This window comes from Sceloporus occidentalis, unplaced genomic scaffold, assembly GCF_023333645.1.
Source record: "Sceloporus occidentalis isolate IW3139 unplaced genomic scaffold, rSceOcc1.0.p SCAF_3, whole genome shotgun sequence".
In the NCBI taxonomy this organism is placed as follows: Eukaryota; Metazoa; Chordata; class Lepidosauria; order Squamata; family Phrynosomatidae; genus Sceloporus; species Sceloporus occidentalis.
The window spans coordinates 195,892,958-195,914,778 of NW_028316983.1; the positions used below are offsets into that span (position 1 = coordinate 195,892,958).

The 21,821-nt window shown below is 39.8% G+C and overlaps 1 protein-coding gene across 5 annotated transcripts in view; it reads left to right on the plus strand.

Annotated features, from left to right (window-relative positions):
• The window catches only part of SPIDR (scaffold protein involved in DNA repair), a 211,047-nt gene that overhangs the window by 173,919 nt on the left and 15,307 nt on the right, over positions 1-21,821 (plus strand). For 4 of the 5 annotated variants that reach the window (XM_089517269.1, XM_089517270.1, XM_089517272.1 and 1 more), the window contains 5 exons: positions 557-644; positions 3,436-3,579; positions 3,670-3,729; positions 13,257-13,467; positions 15,448-15,600. In XM_089517269.1, coding sequence (XP_089373395.1) covers positions 557-644; positions 3,436-3,579; positions 3,670-3,729; positions 13,257-13,467; positions 15,448-15,600 — 656 coding nt within the window. The remainder of the gene's footprint in view (positions 1-556; positions 645-3,435; positions 3,580-3,669; positions 3,730-13,256; positions 13,468-15,447; positions 15,601-21,821) is intronic. The other variant, XM_089517271.1, reaches the window with a different exon arrangement.

Consider the following 21,821-nt stretch of genomic DNA (forward strand, 5'->3'; position numbering starts at 1 on the left):
ATATTCAGATTGACTTGTCAGTAGTTATGAATCAGCAGACAATCTTTATTAAATATGTCTGCTCAGAATCCTAGAGGACTAAATCCAGTATTAGGTGTACGCATAGAAATCAGTAGGACTTAAATTAGTTGTGATTAATAAATCCTGTTTCAACACTGGGTAGAATTAACATTGCATATAGCCCACTAAAGTTCAATAGGACTTGTGTGTGACTCCATAAATTTAATAGGGTTTTCTTCGGCAAAACATAGTCAGATGGTTTTGCCAGCTCTTTCCTATGAAATAACCTATATCACCTGGTATTTGTCCATAGTCTCTCATCCAAGTCTTTCATCTAGAGCTGACCTACTGGTAAGTGTGGCCTTAGGCTACACTTCTATACCCATCTACCTTACAGTAACCCCCCACTTTGAATAAACATTTATAGCATTGTTTGTCATAAAATTACCTTCATTATAATTTGCTGTTGTTTTCTATTTTGAATACAGTATTCTTAATTGTACAGCTAGATTGCACCAGCTTTTAGATTTGTTAATTTATTTGTTTGTTTCCAAAGAGTGCTGGGGCTTTTTAGCCTAATAGACAGTTTATGGCCTCCACGGCTGCCTCTTAAAGTTCCTGGCCGAAGTCAAGAGAATGACATGGTAAGATACTGTTTCAGCGCTCTTCTTTCCCAAATAAATACTTACATTTACAAGTTAAAGAAGTCTGTTGTGCACCCTGTCACACTCTCTAATTAAATCCTGAAGGTTCTATTTTATGCTTTCTTTCCCTTACCAAAACCTCACTAACTATTTTATATGGTGGTTTTTCCATCATTGGATGCTTCCAGATGAGACTTTTATCACACAGTTGGCTGCTTCATTCATGGAATTTTACAGAGGTCTACAAAGCATCTTCCACTTTTATAGCCCTCTTGTGTTTTTCCACTCCTTCTTCTATATTTTTTTACTTCCATAAAAATAAAGAAGGGAGAGACAGAGTAGAATAGTTGCAGTAAGTCTTTTGATAGAGAGTGCTAAGAACCATTGGTCTGGAGGCACCTATTAGCTAGCTTGACATTGTGTTTAGAAAAGGTGATAATACGGTTCTAGGGGCAAATCAGATCAAAGAGGAAAAGTGCTTGAGATTTCCTAAGTGAATTTAGAAATGAAATTAAACATTCCTATAAATTACCTTTGTCACCACCAGGATAAGAAATTCATTATGATGTCTGCTCCAATTAATCTCTTCAAGTAGGGATGATGTTGAATGCATTTTACTATTTTAGGAATGCTTTCTTGGTTTCATTGTGAATTAGCACAGAAAATTTTGTACACCTAGAATTTAAGTATATTCACTATCAAAAAGTGCTAATATTTCTATCTCCAATATAATTTCAGAGAGACAGAGAGAGAAAGCGAAAGAGAGAGATACTTATATACATCATGATACTGTAATTATGATGTTATGCCAAACTGTATTTAATTATAGCCCATATTTAAGAACAGGTTCTTCCAACATAGCTTCCAAATAAAATACGTCAACAACAATAAAACTGTAGTAAAACATAGAACAGTTAAAAACACAGCAATTAAAAAAAAAAAAAAAAAAAACTTGGAGCCAAATTACAATAAATCCAAAAATGCCATGTAGATTAAAATAGTTTTAAAACTATGCCTACAAATGGATCACCTTTTAAAAAAAATTGAACAAGATTAACTAAATAATTTGTGGTTGTGGAGCACTAAAGAAACACTTTTGGAGCTTGAAGGCTTTCATAGCCGGCACCCATAGTTTTTTGTGGGTTTTTCAGGCTATGTGGCCATGTTCTAAGAGAGTTTCTTCCTGACGTTTCGCCAGCATCTGTGGCTGGCATCTTCAGAGCCTATGTGACCTTTGTGTGACTGCCACAGAAGAGATTTGCTTTCTCTCTTCCATTTCCACTTGCTTATAAGTGGCTATAGGGTAGGGATGAGAATTGTGGGGCCTTCCAGATGTTGTTGGACTGCAACACTGACCATTCCTCATATTTGGTTATGCCAACTAGAGTTTTGGGGAGCCAGTATGATGTAGTGGTTTAAGTGTAAGACTAGAACACTGGGAGACCAGGGTTCAAATCCCCGCTCAGCCATGGAAACCCACTGAGTGAACTTGGACAAGCCATACTCTTTCAATCTCAGGGAAAGGCAAAAGCAAACACCCTCTGAACAAATTATGGCAAGAAAACCAAGTGACTGAATCTAAGGTTACTTACTTGAGACCAAAGCAAGATTTTAGGTCATAGACTTCTATTGCATACCTCACACTCTTCATCACTTTGCTTTTGTTAGTAAATCAAGGTTGCTATAAACCAGTGGTTCTCAACCTCTGGGCCTCCAGATGTTTTGGACTTCAATTCCCAGAAGTCCCAGTGAGTATGCTCATTGTTCAGAAATTCTGAGAGTTGAAGTCTCGAAAATCTAGAAGACCAAAGGTTGAGAACCACTGCAAGTATAAACCCTGTTTAGGAGTTGTACTTTTAAAATTAGTGTCAATTCTTGCCCATAATTTTTATTGACACGAATGTGTCTATACAATGCATAATTTTAAATCTTTGAATTGCAATCCTTAAAATAAGTTATTACCACTTCTACGAAGCATGTGTGATATAAAGCTTTATTTGAATTGTTGGAAACCAGCATATCTGTTGCAAATATTGCAAAGGATTCCAGTTTTGGGTTGACAGGCTTTTAAAAAAGAAAAAGAAAACAGCTGTTTTCTTTATTCATAATTCCTTTATGAGTCTCCTTGGTGATTCTCTTTTATGACTTTCAAACAGTAATTCCCAAGATGAATAATATATCACTTCTATACTACTAAAAATTGACTAATCCCCATAGTTTGTAGCCTTTTGAGATACTGGATATTATCTTTAAATAAGAAGATTTAGTCTCATAATAACAAGAAGAGAGGGAGCAAGAGTCACGTTGCTTCATGTTTTATTATTCATGTTTCCTATTGTCCTCTTGCTTCTCAAGATTTAATTTGGCAGCATTCATGTTTCTTACTGACGCGACTTCTTCTGTTTATTGTCAAATTCAGCCACATGTTAAATTCTCAAATGCCATAGAAATCATTTGAAGACACAGAAATAATAGAATCCATTTCAAGTGTGACTACCACGGCAAAGACAGTTTTTGCTGATTAGTTGTGTTTTCTTGTATAATAAATTAATGGGCATAGCAACACAGGAAAGTATAAAGGAAACATTATACGTGGTTTTGCCAGGAAGGTCAGCCTTTTGACTTGTTGAGGAGCTGCTGCTGCCAACTTTGCCTTAAAAAGAAGATCCTCTTAATCTGTGTTTCCCATTTGTTTTGATGAAAATCTCCCTAATCTACTTCCCAAAGTAAATAAATTTAAAATGGAGCATTCATTTTTATGACCACAGTGATTTTGTTTATTTTTAAGCAGATTACAGCTGATATGCCTCCTCCAAGTTTCTGTTACATTCTTATTGCTTCTTCTGACCAAAGACACATTGAGGTAGATGAAGGAGAACAGATTTCAAATTTGTATTTTCCTCCAGCTGTGCAATGTCTGAAGGATATTCTTCAGGTATTTTATTTTTGTTTTTTGTAGATTTTAATGGCATGTTTGTCATTATATTTAAAATTAAATATTTGGCCTATTTTAATTGTATTTCAGACATACAACTTATATCAGTGTTGCAGCTTTTGGGCACATGTTTTATATCGAAGACTGCAGGTAAGTATTCTCTTTGTTGGTTTTGTAGATCTTACTTTGCAAATCTGCAAAACATAGCATGTATGTTGTTGTTGTTGATGTTGTTAATATCCCACCCTTTCCCCAAAACTAAGGCTCAGGGCAGCTCACAACATTAAAAAAAACAGTACAATTAAAAGCATACAAAAATAGTACATTAAAATAGAATTAAATTGTTACAATATTAAAACAAGTTACATGTTAAAAGAATAAAATACAATTAAAAAGATAAAAATGTTTTTTAAAAATACTTTAAAACAACACAATAAAGAGCCATGGTGGCACAATGGTTAAATGCCTGTACTGCAGCTACTCACTCACAAATCACAAGGTTGTGAGTTCAGTACCAGCCAGGGGCTCCGGGTCTACTCAGCCTGGCATCCTTCTGTAGGTTGCTAAAATGAGTATGCAGCTTGTTGGGGGCAGTTAACTTACACTTTGTAAACTGCATAGTACGTTGGTAAGTGGTATAGAAATATACTTGCTATTGCTACAACACCACACTCTCTCATGCTTTAAAATCTTTCTGTTTTAAATGCCTGTCTAAATAGTATAGTCAGTTCAGACTCATAAGGAGATGAAGATTTTATTTTCTTTGGCCCTTATTATATTTCATTTTCTAAGCTTGACAAGTTGGGGGATTTTACCTCTTCTGGTTTAGTTGAACACTTTTATAAAAGCTATGCCTTAGGAATGCAGTTGCCCCTCCCTATCAATGGAGTCTGCATTTACATTTGAAAATATTCCCACCGCTCATTTTTTCCAAAAAGTAAATTATGGCGGGATACAGACCGCCCAAAAAGGGCGGTCTCCTGCCGCCCTGGTTTGCTGCGCGAGGGAGCCATAGAGGACAAACCGTGCGGCTCCCTCGCGCAGCAAAAAGAACCCGTAAAAAGTGGGTTCTTTTTGCGGTGTGGTTGTGATGCTGCAAGGTGCCAATGGCGCCCTTGTGGCATCACAATGGCGCCGAGACATGTGGATGCTAGGCGTCCATCACGTCAAAATGGTAGCACCTGTATGTACAGGGTGTCGCCATTTTGATGCCCTCGTCACGTGCAAGGGGCGTCCAAAAGCACCGCCCCTCTCATGTCACGACGGCGCTCCATAGGGCCTGTCTAGCCAACGCCTTTGATTTTATAAAGAACTCCATATTACTATGCCACTGTATATAATGAGGCTTGGACATCCACAGATGTTGGTATCCATTGGGGGGGTTGCAGTCCTGGATCCAAACCCAGCAGACCCCAATGGCCCATTGTATGTATCCCTTCATATAAATTGTTCTCCACTCTTGCAGTAGCAGATGGACTAGGGTGCATCCCAAAAAGTCCCAGATTTTATTCCTGTTCTTTCCAGTGTTGTTGTGTTACGTGCCTTCAAGTTGTTTGATCTATGGCAAACCTAAGACCTATCATGGGATTTTCTTGGCAAGATTTTTCAGAGAGAATTTGCCCTTGCCATCTGCTGACTGGTGGATTTCCATTGCTGATTGGAAAAATCAGTCCAATACTGAACTAAAAGAAATTGACTTGAGGAGCTAGAGTTGTAGTCTAATACTGGACTGAAATAAACTGACGTGAGGAACTTATATAAAAAGACTGATCATAGTGGGAACTGACAGAAAATATCCTGGGATAAACAAAACATATATGGATCTCCGAAATAACATTGGAAAGAACAGGAACAAAATCTGGGACTTTGTGGTTTTTTAAAATCAGTCTGGATGTATCCTAGGTGAGTCAGCTTCTGTTTATCTCTCTGTCCTTCTTTTAAGTGCAAAGGGTATGAGATAACAGGTATTTACAGTGGTTTGTTAATAGTATTCAGTAACAATCAGAATAATTTCTTTAAGGAGTATTTTTGCTAAACTTTTTGCAAACCAGAAACTCAGAAAGAATCGTGTCAACATCTAGAATACAGTTCCATAAGATGTTTTGTTTCCTGATGAGACTCGACTAGGTTGTGTGTAAATCTACCACAGTTACGCAGTTTTGGCTGAAAGCATATGTATGGCTTGGAAGAATAACAACATGCAGATGGAAGGTGGGCAGGGACCATAACTGGTATACATAGTGGTTTTGTTTTGCTTTCATCTCCATGTGTAAAAGGGGAGAAGTAAAGCTTGCATGTGCTTGAGGCTTTTAAACATTTGAGAAGGCTGAATAGGTAAATGAATATACTGAGAACCTTGACGTAGAGTTAGAGTTGCTGTTAAAGAAGACATACAAATTGTAAATCCCTTGCCAAATTGGTTTTTAGAAACCAATGGTATAATCTGAAGAAAGTTAAATATCCTTGGTTTTAAAATCTCTTAAGGCTGCAAACTTTCTCAAGTACTATGTAACATCCTTTAAGAAGCATATGTCAGAGATGTTTTCCCCCAATGGTTTAATGTGACGTGACATACTTTCAGGGGTAGTTAAATTATATTTACAATCACATAATAATTACAATAATTGGGATGAGGTGAAGTTGTCTCCCAAAGGTCATCAGTCATTCTAAGGCCAGAGAGTCTTACATTTTAAATGCTAAGTGGCCAAATTTTTAAAAAAGACTTACAACTTCTTCAGAAAGCAATTTGATCTCCTGCAGCAGCTCAACAGAATTCTTGCTGGGAATGACACATAGCTGTAATATAACATCCTTCCTAGGAGCATCCTTGGGTGGGTACAAGGAGATGATTACCCACAATCTTAGCTTTATTTTTAATCTAATAGATCTTGTATAGAACCAGCACGGTTCTAGTGGTTTGCTTGTTGGACTAGGACACTGAGACAACAGGTTTTGAATCCCTGTTAGGCCGTGGAAACTCACTGGGTGACCTTGGACAAGTCATGGCCTCAGCCTCAGGTGAAGGCAAGAGCAAACTCCCTCTAAACAAATTTCACCAAGAAAACCCTGTGAAATGGTCACCTTAGGATTATCATAAGTCATAAATGACTTGCAGTCCCACACTAACAGCTAGCCACTGTATTCTAACATTAAGAAATGTGAATTACTACACAGTCACCCTCTATATCCACAGATATTTTATCCATGGATTCAAGCATCCACGGTTTGAAAATAACTTTAAAATGTATGAATTCCAAAATGGAAACCTTCATTTTTCCATTTTATATAAGGGACACCTGGATTATGTTACCCACGGGGGGGTCCTGGAACCAAATGCCAGTGGATACCAAGGGCCCACAGTACTTTTGCCACTCCATTTAGAAAAATTGGGTACTGGCTAGATATTTCATTCTTACCTTAGATATGTTCTGATAGTTCTCCCTTCCTCTTTGATTGGTAACTCATGTTAATATATTTTAATAGATTATATTAGAAGCTGGAATCTGTAATATATTATAGTATTGCATACAGTAGCCCCATTTTAAATAAATGGAACAAGTTAGTCAAAAGTAATTAAAGAGTTTGCTGCAGGGATGGGAACCACTGTTGTGTGCTTTCAAATCTTTTCTGACTTATGGTGACCCTATTACAGGCTTTTTCTGACAAGATTTGTTCAGAAAAGATTTGCCATTGCCTTCCTCTGCAGCTAAGACGGTGTGACTTATCCACGGTCACCCAGTGGGGTCCCATGTCCAAATGGGGTTCAGACCCTGGTCTCCACAGTCTTAGTCTAATGCCCAAACCACTACACTACACTGGCTCCCATGGAACTCATGCAGCTCTCCAAATGTTGTTGGACTGCTCCTTTCAGTATTTGTCACCCTTGGCTATGCTACCTAGGATTGATGGGAATTGCAGTCCAACAACATCTGGAGATCTGACCATGGTCTTTGATAAATATCAATGGGTCTGTTTGAAACTTGACTAAGTCTACCCTCTTACTATGATTATAAACTCATTAGATGAAAAACCTACTATATTTATTTTCAGTTATGTAGAAGACATCTTTTCACATTAAAATTATTGTATTGTTACAGCAATGCACTTTTTGTTTATTAATGTCACTATGAGGAGAAGAATAAGTACCGTATATACTTGACTATAAGTCAATGTCATGTATAAGTCAAGGGCAGGCTTTGGGGCCAAAATTATGGATTTTGATATGACTCGTGGATAAGTCAAGGTTAAAACTTAGGGGAATGTAACAAAGTATTTAAAGAATGAGGCAACGAAAAATGATGCCAAAGAACTTGCAGAATTCCAGCAAGCATAACTGTTTGTGTTCATCTTAAAGTCTAGATGGATGAGAGAGGAGAGGGAGGTCAGTGCTTCCAGGACAGATTACACTCTTGCCTGGTGATGGTTCCTTTTTTGTTAAGAGTTAAAGTACAGTATTTACAGTGACCTGTGGATAAGTTGACTCAGGTTTTGAGGTCAATTTTTTGACTAAAATTTCTAGACTTATACATGAGTATATACAGTAAACATAAATTTTAAAATGCCATAATATGGAAGAGGAAACACTACCATTGTGTTCCTGAAAATGTTTTATACAATTGGTCAACTAAGGATATAACATTGGAAATTATTCCAAATACAGAAATAATATTATTCCAAATACAGAAAGGTGGCAGTCTATAGAGAGACTCTTACTTCATTATGAACTAGGACAGTTGTTGTTGCCGTCAGTAGAAACTACCCTGACACATACTGACAACAGATTTATATTTGGCAAAAAGGACAACAAACACTATTATATAATTAGAGGAGAAATTATTAAAGTTCTTAAACCACTATAAAATCAGTGCTACATTTGGCTTGCTCCCTCCCTCTGTCCCCTAACAAGATTGTTAACAGTTGTTTTTCTTCTCTTTCACTCTCCAGTATCCCAATAGTTCAGTTTCCCTTAAAATGTTATATTGCATTGTGGTCAGTTGCCAGGCCTTATTAGTTTTTTTAAAATGCAGAATGGATCCACCAAGGACTATTATTCCACAATTCCAACAAAATACGTTGGAGGCATACTGGAGGTTTAGGATTGAAAGCAGCCCATTGAATCCAAATCTGGAATGTTCTCTTACATTAAAGTCCAGTTAAAGGTATAAGCAAAACTGTGTCCCAGTATTTTATAAGTTAAGGTAAGGATACTGAAATAGCCCTCTTCAGCTGAAATTCTCAAACATAAACTGCCCTGATCTCCTCTTCCTTCTTTGTACTTAAGACAATCAGTCATGCAGCTTTTAGCACCATTGTCTTTTGTTGAAATCCTCCTCTAAAGATGGGATTAGTCCTTTTCTAAAATAATAGGATATTCTTTTTTTATTTACATATTTGATGATTACAAAAAAAAAAAGTTGTCACAGCTTTTACAAAATCATCAACAGCTGACTGCATCCCACTTGACATAAGTAAGATAAGTCACATCTCACATTGCTTCAGGCTTTTTGTGCTCCCACATAATTGCTGTGTCTTCTGTTTACACATGCTTCATATTTTGAAGTATTTAACATCCAGGGACCCAAGACACTATCAAGCTTTGTTTAAATTGACTTTCATTATTGTGTACATCTGGAAACTCTTAGTTGTAACAGCTAGGTATTTTGCAGGATGTTGCCATATCCCTGAAATACAGATGTGTTGATAAGTTGTGATACCTGCTCAATAGAGTAAGTTCACTGTTCCTCCCAAGTGAAACCCCCCCCCCCCCACTTACATCATGGTTACTGCAGAGGTGGTGGGAGATTTTTAAAGATCATTGATGAATTAACCTCTGCTACCCAATGTCTAGAAAAAATAGTCCTACTCTGAATCTCTACCAACTGGCATGCTTAGAACTGAAGCAGGCCGAAATAACTGTCAATTTTAGAGAATCAGAGAGTTGGAAGAGACCACAAGGTCTTGCTTGCAAGATCAGAATCATTCAAACTTAATCATGATCATTCGCAAGTACGAAAAGGGAGACTAAATAGACACCATTGGTTTTGCAGGCTGCTGAGGTATCTCTTAACAATTTACAAGGTTCAAAGTAGGAACATAATATTACTTCAGGTATCAGGTTGTTGAATCAATTACATTCTTCTGGGTCAGAGTCTTAAGCCTGAGTGTGCCCATGCCTACACCTATTTCAATCTGTGTGAAGTGTGAAGGACTGCAGCTCTCTTGTAGCTTCCCTCATTTCATTTGGCCTGATTTGAAATAAACAAAGCTGGGCCAGATGTGATGAAGCTCAGCATGAGTAAAGGAGACCACCCTTCCCTTCTTCAGTTTTAGGGGAAGAGCAAGGAACTGAGTAGTGATAGAATGCTCTATAGTGTTTCCTTCAGATTTCTGTCTCCTTTTACTTTGAGTGTCCATAGCTCCAGCAACACATCCCAAGATGAAAGGTGCTTGGTTAGTTGCTTAACTCTCTCATCCAGACTGATGACTGATGGTCATTTTAGTTTCCCATATTTACACTTTGTTGCAGAATTCACCCAGATGATTATTATTTAATTTTTTGTCAAATGTAGGGTGGCAGCTAGTTAAAGAAAACATTCCACTTCATGTGAACATGTGTTTTGGGCTATGCTTGTTTGAGTATTGTTGAATACCTTTCATTCAGTACCCACAAACACTTCAATGGACATTTTATTCCCTACAATACATTGAAATTTTCATCGAGGTTTTTAAAAAAATAAGTCACTTTTAAATCTACTTGGATGAGGGGTTAGTATATGCAAGAATCTTGGTTTAATATGTATGTAAATTTCATTTTTTATCTACTCCCAATGCTAGTTTCAAATATTTCACAGTGGTTTAAGGAACCACAGGTCAATTTTTGTAAAAACAAAACACTTGAAGTTTACAGAACAAATTAGATATTGTCGTTCAGGATATGCATATACGTAGGTATTCTAATCATTCCAGCAATAAAATGTCATGGCTGGGGCTTGTTTACTCCTTCATTCTTTGCCAGTGAGGATTTGTCCTTCATGCAAGTCTGGTGTAGTATAAAATAGGGGAGGGAAGGCCTTGGATCAGTTTAGATTTCTTTTGCAGACTAATTTATTTGGAATGGGATGAGGGCTGTACGAACTGTCTACATTCTGCGCTTGATAGTTAAATCTGACTTTTTAAAAATGATCAGTGTTGCTGCTGTATGCCTATTAGAAGTAAAAATCTCCAGTCCTTAGTGAATTGGGAAATTGCCCTTTTATAGCCTTTTTTATTATTACTCTTCAGAATAAGTATTGTGGTACAAAAGGAAAATGAGGAAATATATTCCATCTGTGCTTGGGGGAGCCATTCTGTCGCATAACTCAATCCTGCTGCTGTTTGTCTGTTCTGTCCCTTCTGTTCGGAACAAACTGACACACATACAGAAAGATGATGGGTTTAAAATGACATAGTTATTCACTTGTTGGCTGACAACTCGATTGGTCAGAGTGTAAAGCTTGGTCTTTCAGAGTTTTAATGTTTTTCTTTTGTGAGATTATAATATCAGTAAATTCAGGCTTTCAGATAACTGTTAAAATTCTTCAGTTGCAGAGGTTCTGGGTAGCAACTGTAAAAACTGAAAATGAGGACAACAGCAAACTTTAATTTACAACAATCATTTAGCCAATTTTTGGTCGCTCATATTTTCCAGTGCTTTTGTTAATGAGGCTGTTATAATACATGTGAATAAGGAATAACTTCAAAAATAATAATTGGAACTGTCAGATCACAGGAAGAATAGGTGGCTATATCAGTCTGTTGCAATATATTCAGGGCACCTTTATGAAAAGAACCAGCTGATACTATAGTAAATGTTCTGGATCCGAATGAGTTGGCTCCAGAGATGTGTGTGCATTAATGGGGCTGGTGGAAACAGACTCCTTCCCAAGTCTCCTTTTCCAAGAGATGGTTGGATAATGCTGTTGAATGGGGGTAGGAGCTATACTACAGTGATTAAAAGAGAAGAGGGAGATTTCTCAAAATGTCAGAGAACATGTGCTTTCATCAACCCAGTTTTGTTATCTATTTATTGTTCTCCTAATAATAGAGGTATCAGACACAGCACGATGTCCCAGTAAGATATGGCTGGCACAGACATTTGCTTTTACATTTTTCAACTGCATCAATATTTCAGTCTGAAAATGTGCAAATACTGTTTGGTGTTGTTACAAACATCTATTTCACAGGAAGGTAAAACAACTGCAGTACTATACATGTCTACTCAGAAGTAAGTCAGATTACTTCATTAGGGCTTACTCCCAGGAAGTGGATATAATACTGTAGTATTAGGTATGGGGCAAAGAGGGACTAGTTGCAAAACCTGGAGGAAAATGAGAAAAACACAATAACATGTTTAATCTGAAGCAACTCATTAATATATTTAATTAATGATGGGCCCAAACAGACAGGCCAAAATAAAGCTGCTTCAGGTCTCTTTGGAGGTATGCTGTTTAAATGATGCATGCGTCCTCAGAGACCAGAAGCCGCGCCAAAGCCATGCTCCAGTCCTAAGAACTGGAATGCAGCTTTGGCGCAGCTTCTGGCCTCTCACGTGTCATTTAAACAGCATACCTCCAAAGTGACCCGAAGCAGCTTTATTTTGGCCTGTCTTTATGGGCCCATAGTTTTCCAGCCTTTTAATTGTGTTACTACTGAGCTGGAAATTGTTGCAGTCTCAGATTAAACAGAAGAAGCACTACATGATATTTCATTGTTTGCTTTTAGCTGAATATTTTACTCCTATCACAAGCATGATATTTATGTTTCTGAAGCAAGTACATTTATTTTTCCTGGTACCTTTTATTAACCATCTGGCATATATGCATCTTTGAGAAATGTTGCAATTTATCCAGGAGACAAACCTCCAGGTTCATACCTATAGTAGCTTCCATCAAGGAAGTAGAACACGTTACATAACTTAGTAGTAATTTTTCTGCTGTTTTCAAAATAAGATGTCATTAAATACATTAGGTCAAAATCATCATCAGTTGACATCATGTATGAGTAGTATTTTTAAAGCTGATAAATTAAGAAATGTTTGCTGATGTAAAATGTTTGAAAGCTCTGACGAAGGCTAGGAAATTATGATTTCTATCTTAACCTTATCTACCACTTTAACTTAAAGCAAGGCTTTTAAGCAGCAATCTAATGCAAGGCAATGCAGACACATCTAAGGTGTTTATCCTCACAATTCTTAAACAGTTCCAGTTTGTTTGTTGCAATTATTTACTGGTTCAAGACTGTGCAAAAGTTTTAGATGATGTACAGCATACAACTGGAAACCTCAGTCCTTCTGTCACCATCATGTTCCCCTCACTCACCCAAGCCTTCAAATCCAATTTGTGCCAGGTAGGGGCTTTCCTGGAGTGTGGTAGCTGTTGTTGTCCCAGTGCATACTTTGCTGCTAGAAGTCTTGTATTCAGTCCTGTGCGCCTATGGCACTGCAAAGCATAGAATCGAGCCATATAAGATGATATAAAAGTCAACCCACTGAATTGAAGGTTTAAATGTTACCACCTAAACTCTGGATAAGATAAATCGATTGATAGTTCCAGTCTAATCCTGGAGGAAAAAAGTTGTGTTTTTGTTTAATTGCAGTATATCACTTGGACATACTGATATTTTTTTCTTTCAAATTCTAGGAAAAGGGGAGCCCTCTGTCAAGCCAAACACAATGTTGGCTGTTTGTGACTGATCTCTCCCTGCAGAGTGGGGCTGAGGTCAGTCCTGGAACTCCAAAAGTTCTGCCAGTCTCAGTTGCTTCATCCTGTGTAATTGATGGGGAAGTAAAGGAGGCACTCAAGAGCACATCCCCCTGTGTTGTTTTCTTCAAGGATGCTGTATATGGAAATGGTAAAGGACACTTTATGCTTAGGGGTCAACCCCCAGAAACCCCCAGTGATGTAAGGGAATGGGAGTTGTGCTCCAAAAGTCTGGAAGACCAAAGGGCCCTCATAACTGTAGTAGAACATGTGGAAGCAAACAAACTTTTACATATCTGTAACATATAACTTGAATGAGAAAAGCAAGCTTCTGCCTACCTCTGGTGTTCTTCAGTTGTAGTTTGCCAGTATTTCTTACGCTGGCCTTCAAATTTCTAAAACAAAAATAGTATGGTTCTAGGTTGTCTTTTACAATGGTATCTGAGGAAAAAACTGTCACCTTGTCTCTGTTGTAATGACATGGTTTTGTTAGGTTGTAAGGTTAGCCTTAGAGTCACCATAAGTCAGAAGGTACAAAAACAACAAGAATGATAATTTTGAGTCTCACATCTCATGCGTGTACAAATCCAGCCATGTTTTAATATAAGGTTCAAAAAGAATTGCCAGGAAAAAAGGGTGACCCAGATATCCTTCTGAAAAGAGGTTGTTAGGGCAAAATGCTCAAAGGCTGTCCAGTGTCCATCGTTTTTCACAAATATGTGAATCAGAACAAGAAATCAGAATCAGGAATGTGGTTTGGACACATTTTTCTCTTATGGACACAGAGTGAAGAGTTGAGCATTTATTTTCTGCTATTTATTTATTTAATTAATTTTTTTTTAAAATTAACTCTTCATTTGTAAAAGCTCTCAAAGCAATGTTCATAATACCACAAAAGCAAGGTAATACCTGCTTGCAGGTTTATAAGCTGAAATATGTGGCACAAAGGGAAAAGAGAGAGGAGGGACAAAGAACCCTGGCACATCCAGACACAATTTCTTAGTGTTAAAAGTTCTTGCAGTGTGCGTCTGTACTAGAAATCAAGTGAAGTTGATCTCTATGTAAAGCTGATTGAATGACCCTGCTTCTCATTTCAATTTTAATTACTTACCTAAAATTAGTCTTGCACACACCAAGTGGTCGCTGAGATTATGTGTAATAACTATTCACAGTGTGGATTGGCCAAATCAGGATTTATATGTTATTCATAAAACAGGACGGAATAATGCACTAGAAGACATTTTACTGGCAAATGCACACCAAACAATTCAGTGCAAACCAAACAATGTTTTAAGTTGTTAAAATGGCAGGAACGTAAGAATGTACATCCAAGGTGGGAATAAAACCATTTTCCAAGAACAAATCTCATATTTTTGAATGTCCTGAAATGTTTGTTTCTCTTTTGCATTTGATTCAGTGGGATATTTCTAGCTTCTTTTCAGTTTGCTTACATTGCACAGTGAGTATTATAATATTAGCCCTTTCTGTTAAATAGATTCCTGTACAATGACCACAATCTGTCAATATACCTTTTATATTATATTTATGTATACTGCCCTTCTCCAGCCATCTAGAATTAGTATCAAATGTTGTGCTTGCATATACTGGAAAGAATTAGAATTAAATGCTAATCATGTTCAGAGTAAGTTAATCACTGCAAGGTAATGGCCTTTGGTTACTGTGAACCTTTTGTTGCATTTGAGCCACTGACCTACTTATAAAAGTTTCCTGTCATGCTTCCAGACCCACTGAAACATCCACGTGACACTCTGCTGGGCAAAGGTTTGGCTTTCTTGCTTTGGGGAGCAAAGTGCAAGATGTCTAGCCTCAAAACAGCTTGGCAGCAGCAACTACCACAAGGATGTGTGGGGGTGGGGTGGAATCACGCAAGGAAGCAAAAACCTACTAGATTTCCTGCTCTCTAAAGATTTGATACATCAGGATAGTTTGGGCTGGAAGTTTCTTTTCTTAACAAGAACAGAATGTGTTTCGCTTTCAAAGTTTGAGCAAACCAGACTAAATCAGGTTTGATGAAAGACTGACTGGGAATATTGTCTTTATTGGCTGAAGCAATTAACACGATCGCTTTTTTCCTTGTTACTGTAACTTATCAAAATGTCTTTGTTGGCAGGTAGGATTATTTGCATTGAACGTACCGTTCTCTTGTTACAAAAGCCCCTTTTGTGTAGGGCTGCTGATGCTGACATCACTAAACTGACTGGTCCTGTCAAACTCGATGAGCTGGATTCTGCAACCCAGGTCAATTCCATTTGTACTGTAAGAGGTTAGTTCAAGCTTTTTTCCTAAAACAAATTTTGCCATGCTTTTTGTCTGCTTGAAACCTTTATTTTATTTTATTTTTTCCCCCTTCCTATAAGGATCTTGGGGCAAGCCTCGTGGTAATTTACCCCTTTTTTTTGTTTTTGTGCCTTCAAGTTGCCTGTTGACTTATGGAAACCCCATGAATTTCATAGGGTTTTCTTAAGTAAGAAATACTCAGATGGTTTTTCCAGTTCCTTCCTCTGAAATATAGCCTACAGTACTTCATTTTACTTTGCAACAATCCTGTGACAAAGAAGAGTTTGAAAGTAGATGGAATGGGCCCAGGATCATCCAGTAAACTTCATGTTTGAGTGAGGATTTCAACCTGACTTTCTTTGGACTCCATCTGATGCTTTGTGCTAGTTATCACACTGGCATTCTTCAGGTACAAAACTGAATAATAAAACAGCACAGAAAAACTGTATATTGGGCATAAGAGATTGGCGCTTGCGATTAGGATAATATGAACTATATCCCTTCCTGGCCCTTATTTGGTATTACTGACAAATAATGCTGAGCAGGATAAGTGTTACCACTTATATTTATGTGGAACTAAACCCAGCTTTATATATGTTTGTAGTATCTATATTAAATCAGTTTATAGACTTGTTTTGAAGATGTCAGTACTTTAGGAAGTACTTGCTCCTTTGCTGTTTCTAGTTTATTTTTTAGACTTGCAACCTCTGCAGTGTTTAATTAGAACACCAGTTGTAATGCTGCTTTGCTTGTAGCTCATTTGTTCTGCTAGCCAAGTTCATCACTGAATTTGAGCTTGGGTCATATACAGGAGTGGGCCTTCAAAGGGCATGTTGAGATGAATATTGCACAGTGAAGGTGGCAAACACTAACTCAGGCATTTTAAGATTGCCTACTGTAAATATTGGAATTTTTCTGATGGCATTTTCACATGTGCACCAACTATTTTATTTTATTTTATTTTTTATTTTTGGACTGTGCCCTGCACATGATCTTCATTGAGTTTCTTGCTGAGGATCTGATTTTAAGGTCTTTTGTAACATGTTAATCTGCAAAATTTCATCCACAATGTTCTTATTGATATCTGGGTAAATGTGGCAAATGATATTGTTCCATTTTCCATTTGGAAGTCCACTCATAAGAAGAGTAGTTGCTGATTATGTTGGATGATAAACTGCAGTATTTACAGGCAGAGGCTATATTGTAAGGGAGCTTACAAGGGTATGAGCTACTCCTGTTCACCCTTACTTCCAAGGTAGAACCTGAGAAAGTTACTCTTCTGGAATTCAACTTTCAGAACTCCCTAGCCATAATCTACTATCACATATTGGATCCTTTGACACAGTGGTATGGAAGAAATTGTCAGCAGACTGCCTACTGCATGCTTGAGTAGCCTGTTGACCTCCAGATTATGTCGAATCCCAATCTCCTTCAACCAGCGTGTCCAGTACTCAGTGATTATGAGAGTTGTTGGCCAACAACATCTAAATGTGCCACAGATTCCCAATCTTACTTCTTTTACTTCTTTTAACTAATTCAACTTTTTTTTAAAATTTTCTCCCTCCATCCCTCCCTCTCACTATGGGATCTATGTAGACCTTGTGCCTATTATGTACCCATTAGTTTTGATTAAAGAATGCTGTTGATGACTTAAAGGGAGATGCATGGATTGCTTACTGGAAGGTTTAAGGGTATTTGAGATGTTTGCAAGTGGCGCCTTTTCCATCAAGTCTTTTTCTGCAAAGTGAGGGTTTTATTTAATTTTGCCCAACTTGATACTTCCTTCCCCACCCGCGCATCCATTCTTACAGATAGCTTTCAAAGCAATACCCCACCTTGATGACAGAGCTTATGTTTGGGAAGTATTTACACCTAACTCAATCCCTGCTGTCTCTGCTTTGTTCAGGGATGTATAAATGTTGTTAACCCTTGATCATGCAGAAAAATTCATTCTACTAAATCCTATATAGCCAGAAGCGTTGAGTTTTTACATTCTGGTAATGATAAGAGGACAGAAGAGAAAAGGGGCTGCTTTAAGTATCTTGTCCAAGCTGGGCGATTTGGAAGAACAATAAAGAGATTGCCTTAAGAATGAAATTTGAAAATGGGATTTGGGCAAGTCGAAACATCACACAGGCTCACTATGTATCTCACAGCTTTATTGCAAGTGTAAACTGATCCAGCATGGCATAGTGGTTTGAGTGTTTGGACTAGGGCTTTGAAGAGCAGCATTCAGATTCCCTGCTCAGCCATGAAACCCCACTGGGTAACCTTGGGTAAGCCACAGTCTCTCAGCCTCAGAGGATGGTAAAGACAAACCTCCTTTGAAGGATTCTTGCCAAGAAAACCCTGTGATAGGGTTGCCTTAGGGTCACCATAAGTTGGAAATGACTTCAGTCACAAGCTGAGAGAATCATGTACAGTATATACCATCCCGAGCATTCTGGATGAAAAGTGTGGCAACTGTCATAAATCTGTATGCTACTCTTAATTTGCTTGTGCATTTCACTGTGTCTTAGCTATGCCTGTGAAATGTTCTTTTACACTCTCATTATATTATTTAACAACAATTGTCTGAAATCCAGTGCCAAGGAACACAAAGTCTTACGCAGATTGCTACTTTTCCCTCATCCTGCTATTAAATTAAAGCAGGTATTCCAGCACTGTTACCTAACTAGTACAAATGAACTTTGCCAGTCTTAGTTGTCCGACTTTTAGTTTATCATAGGATTGGGTGACTCTAGTTGACACAGCAGGGGTTATTAGATGATGGGCTTTTGACATATATACTGTAGGCTTACCAATGATGTTCCATTTACTTGCAGGTGGCCAAGATTACCCATTTGTATGTTTTGCTTCCAAACAGTGCTACATCTTCAGTATTTATTGCTTAGCTAAACAAATCATCCATTGTTCTAAATCTCTTTACTAGCCTTCCCATAAAATTCCCAACATAGTTGATTTCTAATAGTTAGCAACAATGCTTAGTAGTGATCCAAAATATCTCTCTGGCCTTCAGTCCTCTAAAGCCTTTTAGTCACGTAGGTCAGGGTTTGGGTTTTGGGGTTGTTGTTTTTGGCCAGATTTGGTTCTCAGATATAAAAGCCAAATCGTTGCTGTTTGATCATTATAAATGTTTTAAGAAATTGTCTTGTTGCCTTCAGCCCTGGCATTTTTCAGGAATCAAATTAAAACAACAAATGAACTTGGATGATTATATCTTGGCTTGATAAGAACAGGTTGCTCACCTGTAACTGTGTTTCTTCGAGTGGTCATCTGCGAATTCACACAAATGGGTTTATTCTGCGCCTGCGCAGCAATCCTCGGAAACTTCTAGAATCTCCAGGCAGAAAGCAATGTATCTTTCTGCAACTTTTTGGCGGTAGCCCCGCCCACCCATATATAAGGCCCCTGGTGGCCCGCTCCTCTTTAGTTCCGAATGAGCCACTAATCAGTGCGGCAACAAGCGTTGTCAAATGAGCAGACACTGAGGGGATGGATGGGCGGGTTTGTGTGAATTCACAGATGACCACTCGAAGAAACACAGTTACAGGTGAGCAACCTGTTCTTCTTCTTCGTGGTCTCTGCGAATCACACAAATGGGTTTAGACTAGTGAGCTGTAGTCTGTGGAGGAGGGAGTGTCAAGATCAAATAGTCACATGACAATAAATATGCAAACTAATACCTGAGTGATTTATTTACAGTAGACAGGTTAGTGCATGGCAGACAGTAACACTGCCCTCCCAAAGGCTGCATCATGCCTGGCCCTTGCGTCCAGCCTATAGTGTCTAATGAATGTCAATGGCTGGGACCAGACAGCTGCCTTACACACATCCTCAAGGGGGATCCCGGTCAAAAAAGCTGAGGATGCGGCTACCGCCCTAGTTGCATGGGCTCTAATCCGACCTGGTAGAGGCTTCCCTGCCAGTTCGTAGCAAAGGTGGATGGTGTTGGCCACCCACTTGGAGAACCTCTGCGGTGACACCGGCAGCCCTTTCTTAGCTTCGGAGTAACACACAAAAAGTCTCTCTGAACGTCTGGAAGCAGCAGTTCTGTTCAGATAGAACACCAGCGCCCTGCGGACATCCAGGGCATGGAGTTGGCTCTCAGAGTCTGTGGTCGGATTGGGAGCCAGAGTCGGCAAAACAATGCCCTGGTTGATGTGAAAGGCAGACACCACCTTAGGCAAGAAAGTGATGTCTGTACGGAGCACCACCTTGTCCTTATGGAAACGAAGGAAGGGTTGGTCCATCCTCAGGGCACACAGTTCACCAGCTCGGCGGGCTGACGTGATGGCTACCAGAAAGGCCGTCTTCCAAGTCAGGAGTCTCAGGTCCGTGGTAGCTAAGGGCTCAAAGGGCTTGGATACCAAATGTGCCAGGATGGTGTCTAGACACCACTGCGGTGTAGGGTCTAGAATCGGTGGATGTAAATTGTTGAATCCCTTAAGGAACCTCTTTATAAGAGGATCCCCAAACAGGGAAGGTTTGTCCTGAAATAGGTAGTGAGATGAGATGGCTGACAGGTAGCACTTGATAGAACTCAAGGAGAGACCTGCGCCTGTTAACGTCATAAGGAATTCCAGGACTATCGGGATGGAGACACGGGATGGTGGAATGTCCTTTGCTTGTAGAAAGGTTAAGAACCTATCCCATTTGTAGGCATAGGACCTCTGTGTGGATGGTCTTTGTGCTGCCTTAATGATATCCTGTACACCGGATGGAAGTGTCCTCAGGATCGTATCCTCCATGCTACCAATGGGAGAGATTGCATCTCGGGATGGTGGACTTGTCTGTCGTGGAGAGATAGCAGGTCGGGCCGGTGCTCTAAGCGGAGATGGTCTTGCGCTCGTTGTAGGAGCGGAGCAAACCAAGGCTGCCTGGGCCACCACGGGGTTATCAGGATTGCGTCCGTGTGGTCTGCCAACCTCTTCGAGAGGACCCGTGTGATCAGAGGAAACGGAGGGAAGGCATACAGGAGGCCCTGAGTCCACTTGAGCTGGAAGGCGTCCCCTTCCGATCTTGGCTCTCTGTACCGTGAACAAAATCTTGCAGTGTGGGCGTTCAGCCGGGAGGCAAACAGGTCGAGGAAGGGGGTTCCCCAGCGATTGAAGAGTCGGGACACCACCTCTGGATGCAGTCTCCACTCGTGGCAAGTGGAGGGTGACCTGCTGAGATGGTCTGCAAGGTCGTTCTGGTCGCCGGGTAGATGGATGCATTGCAGCAGAATCTTGTGTGCTATACACCATTCCCAAATGCGGATGGTGGCTGACAGCAGAGTCTTCGACTTTGTACCACCTTGTTTGTTGAGGTAGTACATGACGGTGGTGTTGTCGGTGAGAAGAAGTACCACCTTGCCCGCGAGGACCGACTGAAAGGCTCTGAGTGCTTTCTCCACGGCAAGCATTTCCAGGACGTTGATGTAGAGAGTAGCTTCCGCCGGTGACCATCTGTCCTTTATTGTAAAGTCCAGTGTGTGGGCGCCCCATCCTTGCAGGGAGGCATCCGTAGTCAGGGAGAGATCTGGCTGAGGGGGTAGAAATGGCATCCCCACACAGACATTGTCGGATTGGAGCCACCATCGTAGAGACCTCTGTACAGTCCTCGGGATGGTGAGCAACTTGGTAGCCGTGTCTCGGACGGGGTCGAAGACGGAGAGAAACCAAGATTGAATGGGTCTGAGGCGCAGTCTGGCCCACGGTGTGACGAAAGTGGTAGAGGCTAGGTGTCCCATGGCGACTTGCACGGCACGGGCCTGAAGGCGTCTTTGGCGGAGGCAGGGCTGTAGAGATGTACAGAGGGTTTGGAACCTTGTCTCTGGAAGGAATGCCCTCATCTGTACAGAGTCCAGTGTTGTTCCTATAAAGTCTATTCGATTGGAAGGAGTCAAGTTGGACTTGTCGAAGTTGACCTGTAATCCCAGTGCTTGCAGCAGGGATAGGGTGAATTCGAGTTGCCCGAGTAAGATGTCCTTGGAGGGCGCTGTGAAGAGCCAGTCATCCAAGTATGGGAAGACTGTGATCCCTCTTTGACGCAGGTACGCCACCACGGGTGCCATGCACTTGGTGAAGACCCTGGGAGCTGTGGAAAGACCGAAGGGAAGGACCCGGTACCGGTAGGCCTTCCGGCCGACGGCGAAAGCGAGGAACCTCCGGTGGTCCTCCAGGATCGCAATGTGGAAATAGGCGTCCCTCAAGTCCAAAGTCA